The sequence below is a fragment of the Centroberyx gerrardi genome, chromosome 4 (genome assembly GCF_048128805.1).
Source record: "Centroberyx gerrardi isolate f3 chromosome 4, fCenGer3.hap1.cur.20231027, whole genome shotgun sequence".
NCBI lineage: Eukaryota > Metazoa > Chordata > Actinopteri > Beryciformes > Berycidae > Centroberyx > Centroberyx gerrardi.
In genome coordinates, this window is record NC_136000.1 from 12,965,880 (window position 1) to 12,987,621 (window position 21,742).

Below are 21,742 nucleotides of genomic sequence, written 5' to 3' on the forward strand. Positions count from 1 at the left end.
TGACGAATATGTGAATATAATAGAGCTAAGAATGATTATGCCTACGTACTTTTACACTGACATTATTAATTCATGCTTGCAGTATAAAGTATACTGAAACTGAGCAGAATTATACATAGAAACAGTGAATCCATAAAAGAGCTCATTTGGACACGTGGACAAGACAAAGTAAAACCAAAAACATTAAAGATGAAAAGGAATTAAAAGATCAGCAGAATAGATTTTTAAAAAGGTTTATGTACATACAAGGTTCCTAGAAATAAGTGTAGCACAGACTGTTATAACATGACAATGTAGCCTCTAGGGAACTGTGCAATAGGTGAACTAATTATACTATACTATAAATTAATTCATTTATTACACTGTTATATTCCTATGATATTTATATGTAATGATATAATATTCCTATAATGTTGCAGCTAGGTGGTTTTAATCTGACACAGAACCAAATCTTTAATAAATTGTTAGGTGTTCCAGTTATTCTGTCCATCCCCTGTTCACACACACACACACACACACACACACACACACACACACACACGACTGAACAAAACAACTGGAACACCTAACAGAATATGAATATCAAGTAGCCCATAAGCAGTAAGGTCACCCTTGGATTTACAAGACTGCTCCCCTTCACAGCAGCTTCACTCCTCCTTGGGATGCTGACCTGTGTGCAGTGGGACATTGGACCATTACTCAAGACGGAAAGCCTCTTAGAGGGATGAAGGAGAACTTCCCGTAAAGGTTCAAGGATGTTTGGGGAAACCATGGAGGGTGTCTGACTTCATCCTGGTGTTTAGCCATGTGTGTGTGTGTGTGTGTGTGGGTGAATTATCATCTTGGATTATGGGAAAAACATGAGGGAACAGTGTTTGCACCTGGTCCGGGTGCACGACCGTGTAGAGCAATCATTAAACAACGCTGTGTGATAGAATAACCTTAGGGAAGAGAACTATCGTCATCCCATAACAAATTTTAGGCATCTTTTGGCTTAAATTTCTCCAGATGTAAACCCATCCAGATATAAAAAGGGTGAAAGACAACTCATCATACTGCTTTTTTTCATCACTCAGGGATCCAGGTGTTGTGCTCCTTACACCAGGTTATGCATCTTTGTAAATTGGCCTTGGATACATGCAGTTATTGAATGACAGCCCTCTGAAGCTCATAACATACAGTTTTTGTGTTACAGGGGTGTTGATTCAACCCCATGTCATTTTTGAGGCTGTAGTTTTGTGGTGTTTAGAAACTATCCTGTTAAGTATATTGTCTTTCCCTGTCAGTGAGCTTCGACTTGCCATCATTGTTCCTCATTGCTGCTGCAGTTTGTCTGTTGTCATGATTTTCCAGACTGAAATTTTCCATGACTTCCCCTTTGCTGCACTGAACAATTTTGCTGGTTTTGTGACTGAGGCACCAACTATTTAGCCTCTTTGTAACTAGTTTCCTCATATTGTTTTGAAAACTGACGTATAAAAGTGGTGATTTTCAGACCTCTTTTAAAGCTGACAAACTGATAAGTGGCAGTAAACTTAATAGTAATATGATATGTATACACACTATACACAATATACCGGCCTATGTGTGTGTGTCTGTGTATTGTACCCTTCTAAAATGTATTATAGGATTATTAGTTCTTTTTTGCAGAAATAAACACACCCAAGCTATTGGAAAAGAAAACATTTATTGCTACATTATTATTTCGACACAAGCCTATAGGCTACTTAAAACTGTACACATATAGTACATGTTATGATAGGAGTATTTCAGATTATTTCTTCAGCAGTGTGATAAGTAAACAAGACATCAATGTATTCTGTAATACTTATTGTATTGCTCAGGGCATGAAACATCGAAAATGTAAGTCGCTACATCTAGTAAAATTGGACAAAAGGGTCGTCTTGTGTAAAATTAGAGTGACAAAAAGTAAATAGAGACGTTATTAAATTCACAATATTTGTATAAAAGATAACTTAGATAACTTAGAAAAATTAAATGTTCTATTAAAAAACTCAAACATGCAATGAGCCATTAGACTACATCTGAAGAGCGGTAATTACACTGAGAAGCAGATGGAGTAACACTGGAAAGCGTTACGCTCCGTCAGCCAGTGTATCCTAAAGTGTAATTTCCTTGTTAACCAACGTCGCTATAACACAAAGTTGTAACAAACATACAAAATAACAGAACAGTTTCAAGGTATATGATGCCCACACATTAAAGAACATTCTCGGAGATCTGTTCATTCACAGAATGGTCAAACTCCTGCAATACTCTCTCACACACACAAACAACACAAGCATGTCAACTCACACACTCACAATCCGTGATCCGTACACACACACGTGGGAATGTCAGTCCTCTGAGCTTGGTTGAAATCACGAGTGTACATGGTAAATAGTGATACATTGTAAAAGTTAGTCAGCAATAACACCTGGCCTTGCCAATCTCAGCCACTAACTGCAGATGACGCCTCACCGCTACTGGTTTTTACCCCATTTAGATATATTCAAACAGAAAGAGAATCAATAAATAGAAAATATGTACAAAAAAAACATCTGCAGCTTACAATGCATTTGTCTTTTACAGGTAAAGTTTAGGCACAAGTTAAAAGTCCATTTGGAAGGTGAGAAGATGATTGTTCAACTGCATCACACTTTACACACAGAGAGCTTATTCTCTCAGCTCTGGTCCGAATTCAGAAGAGACGCTGGACGTCCACAGGAGTTGACCGACTTCCGCTTTTCAGCAGACCTCCATCTTCTTAGGATGCTCCTCGCTCAACATCTGTAGATCAAAGACACACTCATATTAGAAATAATGATAAAATTACCCTTGCATCAGAGGTGCTAAATGCAGTATTATTAACATTTGAAGAGTTCTATTCCAGTATGCTATATATATTAAAAAAAATGTTCTGAAGTTTATAATTCAATATCTCTGAAATACAGATGATCCAGTTTGTATGCATTAGCATTTCATCAACCAAGGACTTAGGTTATCAAATATCTTTTAAAAAGTAATATTTTTCCCTTTTTGCTGGAAACCATTTGCTATGAGTGCAGTAGGTGTCACATTTTCAAAGGGCGTATATCTCATATGGGAAAAAAAACTCCTCATTTGTTTCAATCAGAACTTATATCAGGTAGAGTAATGGTTTTATCATTGGTCCAGCAAACTGTATAACCTATACTTGATGATAGAGGCATCAGCAGACGTTCAGAGATGGCCCATAGGGTTGGCAGCGTCTGTCAGACCGGGGTGGAACGCTAGATGCATGGACTGCGGATCTGTCATGGCGGCAGACGCCTTCTCCTCCTCCCTCCTGCGCAGACACGCTGCCTTGGGGTTCAGGTTCCTCTCTGTCGGATTCAACAAACCAGGGGTTAGAGTTCGACCGTATAAATAAACTGAGGAAGGTAACAGTACATGGATATTACACATTCCCATCCCCCACGTGATGCATACTATAGCTCTAGGCTCCACTTTTGGAAAATAGCAGTGGAGCCAGGGGCCAAATGATTCTGTTTTGGCTGTCAACCTTTCTAACATATTTGTTATCACTAATTATCCCTAGTGTAATCACTAATTATTGCTCACGGCAAAGCAGTGTAGCAATAGCCGGAGATGTTTGGGTGAGGAAGGTGAAAGCTGTCATATGATCAGTGCCAGCCTCTCCCTTCCACTGCAATCATTAAGTAAATAATTTGCACAGTATCATTTGCTTCTATGGTATAAACTCAGGTTAAATATACTCAGATTAAACCATCCTAAATTCTTGAAAGCCTGTTCAGGAAGTTTTTTTTAACCAACTAAAACCACATTATCAACCGACCCATACCAATGGATTTTTTGGGGATAAGAAGCCAGAATAAGAACAAAAGAAATGTTTTCATGTAAGAATGAGCCAAAGGCCACTCAAACGTCTTTTTAAGAACCCCAGACCAGACGTAGAGTATCACTGCATTCATACTTTAGAAAAACATTCTGTGTCCTCAACAAGGGGAAAGAAACCCACTAGTTTCTTTCCCCTTGTTGTAGCTTTTTATCTCACTCTAACATTTCCTTTTTGCCCTCTATCCCTCTCTCTCACATGTTTGCCCTGCCAGAGAGAGGAAGAGGCCCCGTCCCCGCATCTCCCTCTGAGGGAGTTCAGAGCGGACGACACACAGCAGCGCCCGCCCCGTCCGTCCTGCGCTGCCCCGCCTGCTGTAGCGATGTACTGACCTCTGACCTGCTGTTCCAGACTGAGAATCACAGCCACGGCCTGGTGCAGCACCAGCAGCTTGGTCTGCGGCTTCTCGCTCTTCAGGTGCAGCTGGCACATGTGGCCCAGCTCCTTGAAGGCCTCGTTGATGTCCCGCACGCGGAGGCGCTCGCGGGCGTTGTTGGCCATCCTCCTGTCACGCTCGCGCTCTGCCTTTTGCTCGGGGCTCAGGTCCTCGTCCTCATGGATACTGCGACACAACAGACACAATGTATGGGCATGTGTATAAATCTGTTGTCTGTGTCTTTTCAAATTTCAGATTCTGTGTTTCCATGTTTTTGAAATTGCCGTTAAAGTTTAAGTGGATCCAGTTTAAAGCTTCAGTGGATCACACAAGAGGTCTGTGGTGAGTTATTCTATGGATTTCTATGCCCTCTGCTGGTCATTGTGGATACAGAATTGAAGTGAGAGGTTATTGCATCTCCAAAGGTCTTTTCATGTATTCTTTCATTCTTTCTTTAAAAGGGATTTACATAGTACATTCATAACAAGCTCATGTTTCATTACACATTTCTTAAAAAATTAAACCTTAAATCTTAAATTAACAGTTTATGATTTCAGAGAGCTTCATTACACATTTTTTAAGACAATTGAACAGTAGATTTCAGAATATCCATCCCCCAAAGCAATGCAAATTTCATTTTAATACTAGACCGGTAGAGAGATGCACTCTAGTCACATCTTCACAACTGCTTGCTTTTCTATCATCGTCTCATTCAGTTTGAATGACTAAAAAAAATCCAAAATGTCCAAAAGAAATTTTTTCGCTAGAGGTCATCCAAATATGTCAGCATCAGTATTGCTCCCTCCAACACAGCTGTCTTATAAATCTACACACAAAGAGAACATGCACTCAGATCTCATGTCATCACGCAGCATGGCCTGGAGTGACCTCGAAAAAAACTAGACAACACAACATAGAGTCTGATCTGTGACATTATCAAGATGTACGGTGCAGCTCCATTGACATGACGTTGTGAATACACATAGCTTGTTTAGGTTTTCACACCAAGTGGCTCATTTAATAGCACTGCTAAGAGTTATGAACCAGAAATTGCATCTACATACCCACTTTTACAGTCACCTCTTACATCAGTTTGATTCCACAAATAATGCAGTTGCAGTAAAAACTCGGCTTGTATCATCTAATCTAATTCATATTTGTGGCTACAGGGGACAGTCACTAATGCAAAGTGAACTGTGGTAGGACATCGTAAAAAGACTACATCAATATTTAAATGAAATTGGGAGTTATTCCCCTTTTAATTCATTACAACTTGGTGTGAGACAGAGGAGAAATATTGAGACAAAGCTAAATAGGCTTCCATGGACAAAGCTGCTCTTCACAGCAGGCGGTCTGACAATATTTTAAATCTCTAAAATTGAATGGCAAGAGTGCAGTGGGATGGAGGGGGCAACCATTAGTCAATTTTGTTGAGTCAATCTACCAATACATTACATTACACTAAAGCTTGGGACTTTTATTTTGAAATATGCCATGTAATCACAAACAAATTTGCATGAATGTGTAACGAACCAATTATAAATGCTGATTGCTCCTTCATTAATCAGTCATGAAACACATCATATAGATGTACTGTAAATAACTTTACAAAGAAAGTGCTACCTGTAGTTCAGATTTAGTCTTTTGAGCTGATTTAAGGAAACAGAAGCAAATTGGCAACAGTTCTATTAGAAGAAAAATGGTCTACACTTAAAAAAACAATGTTCAGTCTTTATTTCTTTTTTTTCTATCTTTAATTCTTTTCTTTAATGCAGAATATAAATCATGCACACCAGGAACGTTTCAGCACAAAGGCCTTACTCTGCACTGTCAGCACAGCGGCGACAGTCTCCTAATAATCAGCTCCTGAACGAGTCTGGAGCCATTTTTCTTTGATAGTCATGCTCTGCTGCTTTTATGCACCAAAATAGTTTTTTTTTCTGACCAGGCGAACACTGTGGGTTTTTTTTTTTTGCTCCCTTCAGAACAAAGTAGGAGTCTTCACCTGGTGCTGCTGTCTCCTTGTTGTTTGTGTTCGCTCTCCTCATCTGATCTCTGGCTGTCGGAGCTGTGGCTGTGACCGGTGTGCATCATCTCCTCCCTTTCCCCGCCCTCCATCTTCAGCTCCAGGCTAGCCAGGACTCCCAGGGCACCTGTGGGTGACCAAAAAAGGCACACGGAATTTAGAAATCGAAATAAAAATAGATATGATCGTCTCTTACGTCAGGTGCTTGATGTGTTATTCACTTTGGAAATGACTCACGCACATCTAGTTAAAACAACAGGAAATGATTCAAAAGGACGGATGAAGTGGGCAGATTATTAAGAATGAAAAGAGATGAGAGGAATGACTCGCCTCTGCCTCCGCCTTGCAGGGTCTGAAGTGTGGCCCGCTGTCTGGCTGGGTACGGGTGGCCATTTTGTGTGCGGCTCTGGAAGGCTGCGTGGTTGTTGTTCATGTTGACAGCTTCAACCTTTATGACACACAGAAAGGACAGGATGAGATAAAGGCAATATTCATGTGTTTATAAGTCCATGGTTGAGTATTCACTGCATGAGAATTCCCTAACTGTTGAGCGTGAATGATGTGGTCGCTCTATAAATAAAGACAGCATGCACAGCCCATCCACACATACATACATCCCTCGGATCTGACAAATAAGTCACCAAACCAACATCTGCCCCCTCATTTCCAACATAACCCCGAATAGATCTCTCGCTCTACAGAATTAATTTAATCTCAGAGAATCTTAATCCTTCCCTTAAAACTACCATATACTCCCTAAACATACCCCTAATTCTTCTCAGGAATGATTCACTCCTAACTGTCACATCGTTTGGAAAAATAAAAAGTGAGGGAATTTAATAACCCCACCCCCCCCCCCCCACCAAAGGATTAGACTAAAAACCCTTTCCCCTGTATATACTTCCACTCCAGCTGGGCTAAAATCCCCTCGTCTGAGAGGGAAACATGCGAGCTGCATGATGCAGGCATCCCCCATCACCCCATAGTGGAATTAGAGTCCACACATAGCCTTTCCATACAAGGGACAGCGCGTCATGGCACTCCCCCATTGTGCTCCGTTTCCTATTTCAAGGACAACAATCCTCATGTGTGGAAAACATGTGGACATAACGCGTGGAAAGATTCCTGAAACTAAATACACACACACACACACACATACACACACACACACTGCAGCTCTCTGCCTGGTCACACATTCCATATTTCATACACGCTGCCCTATCTTTCCTCCAATACTTCAAAGTAGCGAGCGTTAACCATGGCCGATGTGTGGCAGGACAGCGGCAGAGCGTTGGCGGAGCCCGGGAGGCCATGGTGCGCCTGGTTCAGCAAGCTGTGGATGTCGGTGGGCAGGCCGGCCGTGGGACCCACGGCGTGGTTCCTCAGGACGTGGATCACATCGTCCAGTCTGTCCAGACGGTCCTCCACCTGAGACTACAAACAGGACACAGATACTGTCATTAGAATGGTGAAAACTTTGATGACTGAGTCTGATTGAGCCACAACACTTTATGTATATTATTATTATGTATATACTGTATGTATGGCTTTCTGTAGACTAGTTAATGTGAATATAATGCACATTTGCACATCATTTACATTGCTGTAAATCCACATATTTGCTTCTTCACTTTTCACACATCTCCCTCATTGTTATATTCTGCTTATATTAATAGTATTTTCATAATGGTTCCACTTCTTTATACCATACACATACTGATGGCTTTATATTGTGTATTTTACCATTTATTATTATGTGTCTACATACTTATATTTATATAGAGCACATAATTGACACCAGCATGTGTTTGCAGAACTCCACAATTGTTTATATTGTATTTTATTGCTTTATTAGTATTTGTACAGTTTTTATGGCTTATTTTTTACATTGCTTTTTTATTTTGCTAATATTCTATTTGTCTTTCCCTGCTGAATCCTATTACTTTTGCTGCTGCAACGGCCTCATTTCCCCACAGGGATCAATGAAGTTTTATCTATCATCTATCTATCTATATGATGCAATAGATAACCTAAACTTTAGACACGTGACGTCAAATCAGGTCCTTACCATTGATATAAGAGAGGACTCGTAATTTGGTGAGACTGGTGCCTGAACTGAACCCCGGGGCCACATGTTGGTAACTGGGAGGGAGAGAGAACAACCAAAGTAGACCATGAGGGGATTGAGATACACAAAATAGAAACCATTTAATTTACTGAGAGCAGCAGACCCTGTGGCAGTCCAGTACCTGTGGGCTCAGCGGAGCTCAGCAGTGGGGACGGAGACCTCACCGGTGTGGACGAGCTGGAGGGGAAGCTGCTGCTGGTGTGATCAGGGGAATAAATCTAGCAGAAGACAGGGAGAAAGAGAAGAGGGGTGAGGGGGGCGGGGGGTGATGGGGCACGAGCGCATGGATCATTTTAAAAGCACAACTTGTCATTTCTCTGTAGGATTTTACAGCTGCTGCCACAGCCTTTGGAGCAGGGCTCGTAACCCGAACTAAACTCATCAATTCTGGTCATTTTACTAGTCGGCAGCCAATAAAAAGTCCGGCAGCGTGAGAGCAGCGCTTGGTTAATATGCACTAGTCTGCCTCTGGCAGGGAAGAGCAAGTATTTCCCTTTTGCATTATACTGCTTTGGGGTCTCAGGGTTTAGTTTTACGCTCTGGTTTGACTGTATGAAAATAACAGGGCATAGAGCAGCTGGTCTAATGCGACGGAGGCGGCGGATACTTACAGAGGCCAGAGCTTTGCCCAAGGCGTCGCCTGTCTGTGACCCTCCTGACACGTTGCCCTGGCTCCCTGAGACTGAAAAGAGCATTCAGATTAAAATATCAGAACCAAGAGTAGTCAAAGTTGCAGTGGAAAACAAGGTAAAAGTTCTCTTAAAGTTGTGAATGTTATTTTCCCCATCTGACCTGTAGAGTTCTCTGAGGTGTTGACGGATGGAGTGCGTGATGCAGTGTTGTTGCGGTGGAAAGTGGACATGGGCGGGAGACTCCTGTTGATATCTGCAGCCATTACTGAATGTGGAGAGTAGTCCTGAAAAGTAACCACATACACAGTAAGTCTCTCTGGGTCTAAAGCGCATCGCTGTTAACACGCGAGGTGCTGTGGGTAAATCTCACCAGGTGAGTGTGTGACGGCAGGTTGCTGTAGCTCCCCAGCTGTGTTTGGAGGGATGTGGCCGCTCCCAGCGCACCTTCATAGCCCTGCTGGTTCAGCCCATTTACAGCGTTCCAGATGTCAGGTGAATTGCTTGTCCCCTCTAAAACGGATAATGATATGTTATAGCCTTCACTGTAACGACATCTCAAGCACCCGGTCCACCCATGAATCTCTAGCGGCCTCTATGGAAACTAGTGAAGTCTTATCAGTAAATGCCATACCATTTTGTTTCAACAATTGAATTAAACCCACTGTAGCTGTGCAAAATGACTGCTGCAAAATACTGTGACATGTGAGAGCAAAGAATTGCGTAACCGAAGTCCCTCCCCCCTCTCCTGCACAGCTTCCTTCCCTCTTCACTTGGCTTTCCACTTGTGCAGCATGCAAACAATTAATGATGCTTTTTCTTGAAATCCCCATGCACATATTGAATGCTACATCAACTTTAACACTTGTCAAAATTATTTGAATTTCAATGGAGGCCAGACCTTTTTCGTGGCATGAATGAGCACACAGGATCCACTGAATCAGTTTGATCATGTTGTTTTTGAGAGACAGTAGTATTGTTGTTAATTAATATGACAAATGTGAGATAGTTGATCTGAGACTAGCTCCCTGAATCACTGGCCATGCCCAATCTTCAAACTTACTTTGGATTTGGGACATCTTTGATTCAGAGAAGACCAACAGAACTTACCTGAGTTCAGACCATTTCATTGCGGCCCATTTAGAAATGTGTTGGTTAAAATCTACATGGGTAAAGCAGGTCAACAGCTAAGGTTGTTTGATTCAGCTTGAGCATGCTGCCTGTTTAGGCATCATTGAAAACTGCTTCAGAGATGACAGTTTCAGACCGAACAATGGAGCAAAGAAAAACACAGCATTAGGATGAGTGTCTATGAGTTTGGAGGGGTTGAGCTCACCAAAGAACGTGCTTGCAAAAACATTGCTGGGCGCCTTGTTGGATGGATGTGAAGATGAGTTTTGGTTGATGTCATCATTATTGGGAGACTGCCCATAAACCTAAAAAAAAAAAAGGGGAACCACAACTTGATTAAGGCATTGCTGAAAAATAATGTTGAACCATGAAATAAATGTACATTAAAACAATGATTTTCCAAAAGATGAAGATGCCTCTGTATCGCTCAAACTGACACAAACACGCCAATCCTGTGACTGAGAGCTGAAGCAATAGTATTATGAAACAAAGCAGAGAGCTGATGCACACTTAGAGCTATTGCGATAATCCATAAGCTGCAGATCCATGCACCTCCTCATCCGGATTTAGCAACCATTCACCATGAGAAATCCCTGCCCTAATCATGATCAGGTTCGGCTGGATGCAGAAGACCGGGATAGAATTTCCTTCCAAATGAATTACAGGCCTACTCATGCTCTGTATTGTCCTTAGACAGAAACCTAATAGAGAACTGAGTCTATGATCTCCTTTGTGTACGTCCGATTTTGTATGAGAAACACAATAACGTAGACAGTAAATAGATCTAAGAATTTAACTGTGTCAGCTTGTGTTTTTTTCTTGTGAAGCGTAGGCCTACAAACTGCACATATGCACACAAAACACACCAACACATGCTCACTCACTCAAACACACCAAGAGGTCTGGGCTGCACCTGCACCTCCCTCGATTGCTTTGATGTGCCCCAGGAAATGAAAATAAACCTCCCTGTGCAGCATCAATGGGGTGTCAGTTACCCGGACGACAAGTTCTGTAAAGCAGGCTATTAAAGACTCTCTTGAGTATGCTCATGCAAGCACACTCACAGGCACACACACACACACACACGCACTCACACACACACACACACACACACACACAGCCGTGACCCTGGCTGGCATGAGTCCCATGGTGATTGTGGGCTAGGCCAAACAGAGGAGCCCCTGCCGACACTGGGCCCGTCTGAGCCGCCATGGGCAGCATATGGCGGAGGATAAAGCCAATTGTCCTCCTTACCATCAGCATAGCAGGCGACCCGTTAATAATGGTCACACCCCCGCCCCAGCACGCCCTCTCTGGCCCCCGCCGGAGAGGGGCCGTCACCATGGCATCCTCTTTTAGCATAGCATTGATTTAGGAACCATCAATCATGGCATCACAAATGATAAGGGACTTTTTTTTTTTTTTTTTTACCAAATAAAGAGCACAACTAAGACAGAATTCTACCTCTATAAAAACTATCCATCATATTTTCTTTGAAGAATCCTTTTGAGCTTGTGTCCTTTTTGGCAATATATCAGTATTATATCAGTATTATATTATATATATCAATTACTTTTCAAAAATTAAGTTATTCAAAAATATAACTTGAATTGTATACAAAGGACGCACCAGTATACCATTGTAAATGTATACTGCATTATCATGCCAGATGGGTGTAATATCAACTTGCTATTCAAGTCCTACGCTGTGGTCGACCATGGCCAACTCCAGCCACATGCAACCAATTTTCTGCCTCTGTGATCCACGATGTCTGGATATGGTTAGTCTCACAGAGATCAAAGCTGCCTTTGATAATGGCTGCAGTGGTGTAGGGACTGCTCCAACATAGCAGGGTTAAATCAAATAGAAATAGCAGCAATCTGCTTCATGTCAAGATGTTTTCTGCTGCCAGACTTGACTACATGGTGCTCAGCTAATAGGAAGTGTGATTCTCACCGGCACGTTTTAAAACGAGTGGGCCATAATGACAACACAGACCATTCAACATGGGCTGTAAAAGTGACCAATTAGATAACTCACACTCACCAGCACACAGGAAATTTGAACATAATACTCTTAGAGGGAAACTCAATTCCCAGCCTCAACTCCAATAAGTTACAACCAGTGAAGTTAAATGTAATGTGTGCACAACTCAGTAAAGCACTGACACATTCAGCACATAAAGACATCATGACACCTCCAAAACACAAAGCTCTCTCTCTCTCTCTCTCTCTCTCTCTCTCTCTCTCTCTCTCTCTCTCTCTCTCTCATACACACACACACACTCAAACACACACACACCAGATGAAACCATCTTGTGTCTTAACAAAGGTTCTGTAAAAGTCTTAGAAACATTTCCCTGTAACTCTGAAACATAAAGCAACTATAAAATAATAATCAATGATAAAACTGTTAACTTCCATACAGCTTCTACATGTAAATGCTGCTTTTCTTACATGTGCTGATGGAAATTTTGAATCATATCTATCAGGGAAAAAAAACAACCTTCAAACCACTGTAAAATAGATAAAGACTACTGATGAAGTACACAAATAATCCACTCACAAAGCTTTTAAGAAGAGAATTTAAGAGTGCATCAGCATCTGTGTCCTATCATTACCAAATAAACTCACACTGACAGAGGCATATCTTCTCAGAAAACAAAACAAAAAAAACAGAAAAGCAATGTACTCACTGGTTTCATGTTGTAGCAATACATCAATGAGTTGTTGTTGCCTGTCCCAGAGACAGGATAAGCACAGTACATAACTCTGTCTGGTTCAGTGCAAGACTCCAGGGTCACAGTACAGTCCACACACAGCTCCTCTCTCTCTGCCTCTCTACTCATGTGCGTATAGTCCACATGCACGCCCTCCCCTCCCCTACCCTGCTGGTCATGCAGCTACCCGCAGACAACTTATGCAAATAAGGGCCGGACCATTGCAGGCAGCAGAGAGGGGTGGCCAAGGGTTTGTCGTTAGTAGTGCATGTCTAGTACAGCAAATTAGGAATATCTTCTTTTTTTTGGGAGCAGTCCAGAAAATACATAAAACTGGTCAGGGTGTAATTATTAGTGGTGTCAGGTGTTTATTTGCTTTTGCCGTGGCTTTTATTGTAAGATGGTATAACTAAGAATCACAATACCTGATACTTGAAATCATACAATCAGGGAATTCCCCACTCAGGACCAAACGCCTCACCTTGACCAGACCAAGTGGAAAAGAAAGCCATCATCAGTTTGGGCTATTTTTTGTTTTTGTGGGAGTTTTTTTGTTCAGCTGTCATCCATATTCACTGGCACTGTAAAATCACAAGAAGTAAGCATGTTGAAAATCCCTGCTCAGGAGCAGTGCAGTGATGACGGCATCCAGATTATCTCCCATTAGACAGGTAGAGGTTTCCAGTAAACAGAGGACACCACACCCCATGTCTGACCTACATTTACAAATAGAAGCTAGTCTTAGTTTGTAGGCACATGTGGCGTGGTGAGCTCCTCCAGTGGCTGGGTTAAAGGTTATTTATACTGTAGGGTGTTACACTGTCTGGGCGCTACGCTAAGTTATGGCACACAGGCACTTAGACTTCCTGTGTGAGCTAAAATCCACTGTCTGCTGCCCTCGGGATGGGGGTCACACTGACCTGCTGCATGTGGAAATGAAATACTCGGTTACAATACCTGGGTGATTTCCTCTCAAACCTCCTACCTCTCATTTCCACTGGAAAGTCAGCTGTCTAACTATCATCACTCAAAAACAAAAAAAAGGTGTAATATTACACAGCGCCATGTGAGATTTGTTTCTGGTCAAGTACTGTAACGATTTTCTTTTGAAATGTGTCAATAGCCAGAATGGAGGATGTGTAAATAGTACATGAAGTTGACCTCCTTATGCGCTACCCTCTGTATGTTAAGTGAAAAACAACAACAAAACACTATAGCTGGCACGATTCAGAGACCTGGAGTGTGGCACACTACCCTGGCATGGCATTTTGTCGTAGACAGACCTCACAAGAATCCAATCAAAGAGTTCCCAGTGAGACGGCGGTGAGGTCTGTATCTTAAACACATCGTCTTACTAACCCTAGACTGTTTACACTCCAGCCACAGGGGATTGAGTGTAATGTGGCCAAGCTAATAGGAGTTATGGAGTCTTTCCAAAGGCCTTCCTAATGAATTCTTAGCAAAATGTCTACAGCGGCCGCTCAACAACAATGCTGTCTAATGCACAGATAAGAATAGGTTAGTATAGTTTGGTCCAAATCTAGAAATGACCAAATGTATATTGACCACAGCACCAAAGCTGTCAACTATTTCTGATACTACTTTTTGTATTCAAAACTACATAGCATTTGGCAAAATGTCCATCATGATTTACTCATTTACTAAAAGAGCTAGAGGATGAGGAAGAGACTAACTCAGTTGTATGTGTTTGCTGTGGGAAGCAGGTACTATAAGCGGTAATAAACTGACCCGAGAGCAAAGAGACAAACTATTGTGCATTGATCTCAGCCTCTTCAAGGTGAGCCATGCAGTCCACGCAGCTTCCTTGAAGTCAGGGTCTAATCCTCGCTCCTGACTATCCACGCTCCTGTTAACTGGGTTAGCAGGTCAGTCCCTTCATCCTGATCAGAACAATTATTGGTGGATGTTTTTGGCATGGGGGGAGTAAGGCATAAAGATTCTGTTATTATTTACCATATTGTCAAACGGTTAAGATAGAGGTTATAAGCAGGGAATAAGTGTCCTAAACCAGAAAAGAGCAGCAAAATGCAGCTGTTTTTTTATTTTTTTTATTTTTTTTACAAATAACACAGGAACACCAGTGGTGACTGAATGACCTTTTCCTCTGACAGATCAGTTATATCCATATCACAATAAAGCGAAAATAACCATCCCACCTCAGGCGCTAAGCATGCACACACACACACACACACACACACATCTTAGGTGAATGATCCAAGAGCAAATATATACAGTCCCCTAACCCTGAACTTTGCATCAATCTTAGTTAATTGCAGTCTTGTCAGGAGTGCGATTATTCAAACAGGTAATGCAAATGTTAATGAGTTCAAATTTGCATATCTATATTTTCCCATGGTTGAAATGTCATTGGTTATGACGCTCTACAATGAAGAATGTCACTCCTGATGCCCCCCTGATATGTTGTCGGCCATTAAGACGCCAAAGAAGAGCAACTGGAGGGAATGAAAGGGAAAAAACACAAGGAGCCTTTCTCAAAATGAAAAAATACACAAACATACAGTATATATTGCGTTTAACACACAAACACATAAAAACACACACACAGGCACACTACACACACACAACCACCACCACCATTGGAGACTCCTCAATTTTGGCACAAAGTATTAGTGAGGGGCAGAAAATATGATTATATACTACTTTTATATACTATAAAAATCAAATTCATGTAGAAAATATCGATGTGGCCAACCAATAAAATCAAAAACAAAAGAATCCAACTCTTCTCAATGTAAAACCACAGCCATTCTTTCACTGTATACATATATAAATACACTGTTGTGCATACGATGCCTGCAAAACACATTTCAAGTGTTGTTGGCATATTGCTCATCGTCATGCGCCTGATTTGACATGGCTTAAATAACTATCTTCCTGCCAGTGATTGGCATTCACACAAGAAGGGGTGAGTGGGACTGGGGAGCAGATGGTGACATTCCACATGACCAAACTGATCAATCAGCATGCTGGGACGCAGGTGCAGCACAGGCGGGCAGCACCACACCATCTATTTCACCATCTACGGGGCACAAACACATGGGCACCAATTGTGGCACCCTGAGGGTCTGCATGCTCCTCTGTCCCGCTGTGCCAAGGTTGATGACATCAGAATTTCCCATCCGCTCTTCCACAGGACACCGCAAAAAAAACAAAAAAAACACACACACACACACAACACTGTAAAAAAATCCACATTAACAGCCCCGGCCTGGGATAGGTTGTGGGAGTGACGTCAAAACCAGGGACTCCCATATTTTACACACATGTATGTACACACTTGGGCCCTGACCGGTGTGTGATTTTTGGATCTGATAAGAATATGAGCATTTAAGGGAGAAATTTACATTACTTTACTTATTACTTTTCACACAGTAGATATTTTATTGTATTTCTATTTAGCTTTTAAAGAAAAATAGCAATGATAAATGCTCTTATGACTATTTCTTTCAAATTTCTTTGTTTTCTTTGTGAGTACTTTTATATAGATATATCACATCATAAGTACCATTAATAGCTGTGAATATGGGCTGATATTAGCTCAGAAAAATATTTTAGTACATACATATTGACCACATATTAATATCAGTGTGATGAGAATGTGTCTGGCCCTGAAAAACACAGTTGACCTACACTTTTTCTTACCAATCCTGCCTAAATCAAATGTATTAGTTATGTTCCCCCATGCTCACTAAAGCAGTTAAATATGTAAATCATACAGCCAAACAACTGTCAGTGAGGCCTCAGTGGATGCATCAGTAAAGGCGCCTTACAAAAACAAACAGGCCTACTCTACACAGACAGAGATAAGTCAGTTGGACCTGGCGTTTGATACCTGCTGGCGTGACTCTGTAGTGAGGATCTATCTTCGGGATAAGACCTGGGCACGGCAAGCTGATCTTGGAGTCTGGCTTGAGTGCCAGAAGAAGTGGGGGTTGTAAGAGGATTGAGGCAGCCCTGTGCACGTGAGAGCTAGACTCGCCGACCTCTGCACCACCGTGACCTCGCTGTCCCAGATTCACCAGCACCTATCAGGAAAAGAAGATCAGCTTCAGTCACGGCCAGTCTGACGCACCGTCCTGACTCTGTGACCTGGTTGATGGACCGTCCCATGAAATCAAAACTCTCTGAATAAAGCATATCACAAACAAAAAAAAGTAGTGTGTATAGGGGCAATAAAACAAAGTACATCCTTGTATTTTAGTGCTAGACAGCGCTGCATCATCAATGCATTAAGCTAAGCTGAAGAGGTCAGTGGTCCAGTTACAGTTGCTTTGATTGCTTTCTCTTAAAGGAGGCTAAGTCTGAAAAAACAAATTGTTGGCCTCTTCCTAACCATCCAATAGACCAGACAATAGACCTCACCATTGCCACTATATATTTCCATGCTATTCCATGCTACCTTTTCCATCAAATAAACTAGTAAGTACATGTGTCTGATAAATAAAAAGTAGGATATTTTCTTCAAAAAGCAGTGGTGTAAATGTATGACATTGTGTACAACTGAAATACGTGTGTAAAATAAATACTTGAGTACACTTCAGTACAAATACAAGTGCTTCAAAACTCACTTACATTACCTGAATTCAAATACTTAGCTACTATCCACCTCTGGATGAGATGATATGGCCACTAAAATGACAACAACTTTTGGAAGAGTCTTGTGGAAATCTTTAACATTTGGAGGAATGAGCAAGGGCAAAGACTGCTGAGATGAGACCTTCTAACCCAAATCAGAAGTGACAGGAGATTGACAGTAAAATAAATCAGTCCAGAATAGCCGGGAACAGAAGGTCAAAAATAGAGTGAGAAAACAATGACTAACAAGGAAACAACATTTTCTTGAGATTTAGAGGAAGTGTCACCATTCCACACCTCCAGTGCCGCTAACAAGTCAGCAAATAACAAGGTTTGATAGATCTGTGCGATAGATTATGGAAGAGGGAATATTGATTGAGGATCGCAAAAGTACTGAAGCAAAGATCTGTATTTCACCGAGCTATTTCTTGGGATCACTCCATGAATCAATGAGTACAAATCATACAAGCTTTGACCTTATCCTTTCACAACCAAAATATATGGCTGTTAAGCTTCACTGTCTACATATGAGAACATATTTTACTACTTCAAAGACAGAGTTTCCAAAATATCCACTTTGATGTCTCCAGTCAGTCTGCACTAAGAGATTATCTCCTTTCCAATTCTACAGCTTTACATTGCAGGGTTTATATTTTACTGTGTTTAAGACTCCAACTTAGCTTTAATGTTTAAAGGTTGTACAACTAAGCCTACATCTAGGCCTAAATAATTATTTATATTTTGTTGGTAAGTTCAAGTTCAGCTTTATTAGCCATTTTATTACGATATAACTTGGAGTTTGGGCTGACAAATTGTTTGCTAACGGCATGTTTGCTTGATAGCATGCATGTTTGGGTAACACTTTAGATTAGGGAATACATTAACTAGCCTATTAACTATGGCTTTTCCCTCAATAGTTTGTTCATTTCCCTCAATAATATGTGATACTAGCACCTCCTAAGCCCCATACTGAGCAAAGCATAGTAAGAGCCCAATTCATGTTCAGCAACTTTCTTACTAACTGCTATAAGCACTAATCAGGAGGCTATTTAGGGAAAACTCACAGTTAATAGGCTTTAGACTACTTGTAGAATGCAATAGTGTAGAATAAGGTGTTAATAAGTGGTTTGTAATGACTAATAATGAATCAATACACTAATATGCATGTTAATAAGCAATTTATTAATAGTTAATATGTGTTCCCTAATATAAAGTGTTACCCATGTTTGCTATATGGCTGTTTGTTAGCATATTTGCTATAGTAGCATGTTTGCTATATGGCTGTTTGTTAGCATGTTTGCTACTAGCATGTTTGCTATATGGCTGTTTGATAGTAGCGTGTTTGCTGGAATATTGATATGTTGTTATGTTGGCTTTTTAACTTTTGTTTGTAGTATGATATCTGACTAGTGGTAGTGTGGTTGCTCATGTTTTTTTTTTTTATGTTGGTAGTATATTGATTCTTTAGAGTGTTGGCTTGTTAGCTTTTGGTTAGCTGCTAGCTGACATATTGTGGCTGTGTCCGATTCTATTCTAGTCTGCTAGTAGCATGGTTGCTCTGGCTGAAAAGAAGAGGAGTTATGATGGCATAGATATGGTAGCTGGAGTGAGTAGTGATGCACTGTCCTCAATTGTTTATGTAATTGTTTTCCGATACAATTTGGTTTCTGATATCTCTATGAGCCAGTAATTCCTTAAAATAACCTTACATTTTCATTAATTTACATTAATTCACCCCTTAATTCATGCAACATCCCCTTAAAATTAAGGGAGTTATTAATGGAGGAGATCCCATCGAAACCTCCTTAAACACCCCTTAATCTTGACTGCTTACTTTCTAATTTAATGAAAATTTCAGGGAGACAGGAACTTTTCCATTCATTTCCACTTAATAACCCTGTAAACCATGCACAATAGGCATGAAAAATTATTTAATTACTAGTGTCTCTGAGAATCAACCCATGAATAAATCCCTTAAAACCCCTTGATAACCTTACTTTTTTAACGCTATGTTATTTTTAATGGATAATTCAGGTTTATGTAATGGAGAAATTAAGGACATTTCAGGGATAAAATAATGTAGTGTATGCTGAGACGGGCCGTCTCAAGCCAGCAGAATCAGCTGTCCCTTCCTATAATTGTTGATACATTTTGGAGTTGAAGTTTAGAAACCACTGAGTAATACTGGGAACTAGGGGATAAGCCTAAACATAGTACAGGGTAGTGACATTTTAGCAGTGTTTGGTTTTGAGTTCTGGTGGTTCTGGGAGTGGGACACCAGAATTTGAGCCTTCTGGAGGTGTCATGGTCCTAATTTAACAAAACATCTGTGATGGGAGGAGCCCATAACATAATTATAACCCCATATCCACACTCACATACTCAACCCTGTACCATTTAGATTAGGTGACTAATAGTAGCCACCATTTGTGGGTTAGCGCATCTTGACATCTGAATTGGACTTCTATATAAATGCTCACTCTGGATAATGGCACAGACGACTCCAACATCAAATCCTGTGTTGGGCAGTGCAATGCACACAGAAAAGAGCAGCTATATAACATACAATAGCCTACATACTGTATGTTTAAATAAAATAACACAAAACACTCAAACATCTCAAATACAGCAAATGAACAGAAACCAGGCAGCAACATTTCCATTATTTCCTAGTCTTCTTCTCATCTTATGAGATAAGAAAGCCAAGTTGCTATGCCTGTCTATGCATGCCATTCCCATGCCTGCCTGAGTCTATTGCTGTCTTGCATTAGGCTATGTTTCATTACCATGGTGGCAGTGGAGTAACATGACCCCTTTCCACCAATAGATGGCAGTATAAAATAAGTCATGAAAGAATTAGGTCTTGTTTTTCTTGACCTGGTGACTTGATTCTTTTGGATTTATTTTCAGATTTATAATATATTTTCATGATTTTTCTATCATGATTCATTATTTGTAGTATTATAATAGGCACTATAACCGCATTTATTTGACATATGCGTAATAAATGTATTTTATAATAGATTTACTGATGTGACATAAGTGAATGTGATATTTACACGGGCAAAGACAGTTTTATAATTCATTTCATCCTCCAAGGTTATTTTTTCCGCTCCTGTGTCTCAGATTACAGCCGAAGGAAAAAATAGCAACCTGTGATGAGCAGGAAAATTTTGGAACAATCTATCTATGTAGCCTATCTTGTGTCTTGTCGACCACATGAGGGTACAGCTATTCCACACCGAGGGTTTGATCAGGCAATCAATCGATAAAAACTTACTCGTAAAAACCAAGATCAACACATGCATCCGTTAATACTAGTTTGCATGGTAAAATGATGTTATTCTGGCTGTTTACCCGTCATTGTCACTATCTGATCAAGCAGCTTCCTGCGCCAGCGCCCCTACCGGCTGACAGCGGAACTACCGTCCATTGATCCGCGTCAAGCCAGCCGCAATGAAACACTACAGTTCCGGTCTAGATTTTCAAATTAAAACCACTTTTGCAATGCAATGTACGATAACACAATATAATAGGACTAGACTGGAAACAGTTTCAGCCCTGGCATTTTTGTGTGCGTGCGTGCGTGCGTGTGTGTGTGTATGTATGCATGTGTTTGTTTGTTTGCTTGATATGCTGAGAGAATCAGGTAGTGTGCGAACCCTCGTCTTCGTGTGTGTGCGCCCCTTTGATTTACTCAAGACCAGTCGTTTAGTTTGAACAGCCTTTGTTGGGCTGTCCTACAGTCCTATAGTTTGACCTAAGCTTGGGGCTGGTAAAACAACAGCCAAGTACTGCTTGAAACAGATTCTCTCTTGGCCTCTTCCTGCCACTCACTCACACACCCAAACAAGCACATGACAGAGCCTTGAGCTTGACCAAGCAGCAAATAGAATAGTATAAAATAGAATAGAATAAAATAGAATAGAATACAATAGATTTTTTGTTTGAGAACATTGCAGCCTGAAATTGAGTCGGCCGGATGGCTAGTCCAGGCGTGCAGTATCTATTTTTCAAATATAATTTCCCGCCGTATATAATCTAATGGTCTCACCGAGTATTTTGATAGAACGTTTGCTGCTGTGCACACCTAAATACGTTATTCTTCATTTCTAAACAAAAAAAAACCCCAAATCTTATGCTTTTATCTTGAAGGCAAAATCACTTGCCTTCCGGTCTTATTCCTGCTCTCTGTGGCTAGCTTGACGCCGCTCGTCT

At 40.9% G+C, this 21,742-nt stretch overlaps 1 protein-coding gene across 1 annotated transcript; it reads right to left on the bottom strand.

The window, feature by feature from the left end:
- Positions 1-1,782: 1,782 nt before the first annotated feature.
- On the bottom strand, positions 1,783-12,955 carry LOC139909530 (transcription factor 12-like). Its single transcript, XM_071896672.2, has 13 exons — positions 12,884-12,955; positions 10,394-10,493; positions 9,431-9,570; positions 9,221-9,344; positions 9,040-9,110; positions 8,550-8,646; positions 8,369-8,442; positions 7,558-7,734; positions 6,631-6,748; positions 6,280-6,427; positions 4,231-4,460; positions 3,191-3,365; positions 1,783-2,790 (listed from the first exon to the last, which is right to left on the bottom strand). The coding sequence occupies exons 1-12, from the start codon at positions 12,953-12,955 to the stop codon at positions 3,223-3,225; spliced, it is 1,494 nt and encodes a 497-aa protein (XP_071752773.2). The 3' UTR covers positions 1,783-2,790; positions 3,191-3,222.
- Positions 12,956-21,742: the final 8,787 nt, after the last annotated feature.

What these genes read in the sequence shown, in the direction of transcription:
- LOC139909530 (XM_071896672.2), bottom strand. Translation starts at nt 12,955, where the DNA reads ATGTACTGTGCTTATCCTGTCTCTGGGACAGGCAACAACAACTCATTG. An exon ending in CCTGCCACACATCGGCCATG is followed by an intron (nt 6,749 to 7,557) that starts GTTAACGCTCGC and finishes TGTGTCATAAAG; the next exon opens with GTTGAAGCTGTCAACATGAA. An exon ending in CAAGGAGACAGCAGCACCAG is followed by an intron (nt 4,461 to 6,279) that starts GTGAAGACTCCT and finishes GTTGTGTCGCAG; the next exon opens with TATCCATGAGGACGAGGACC.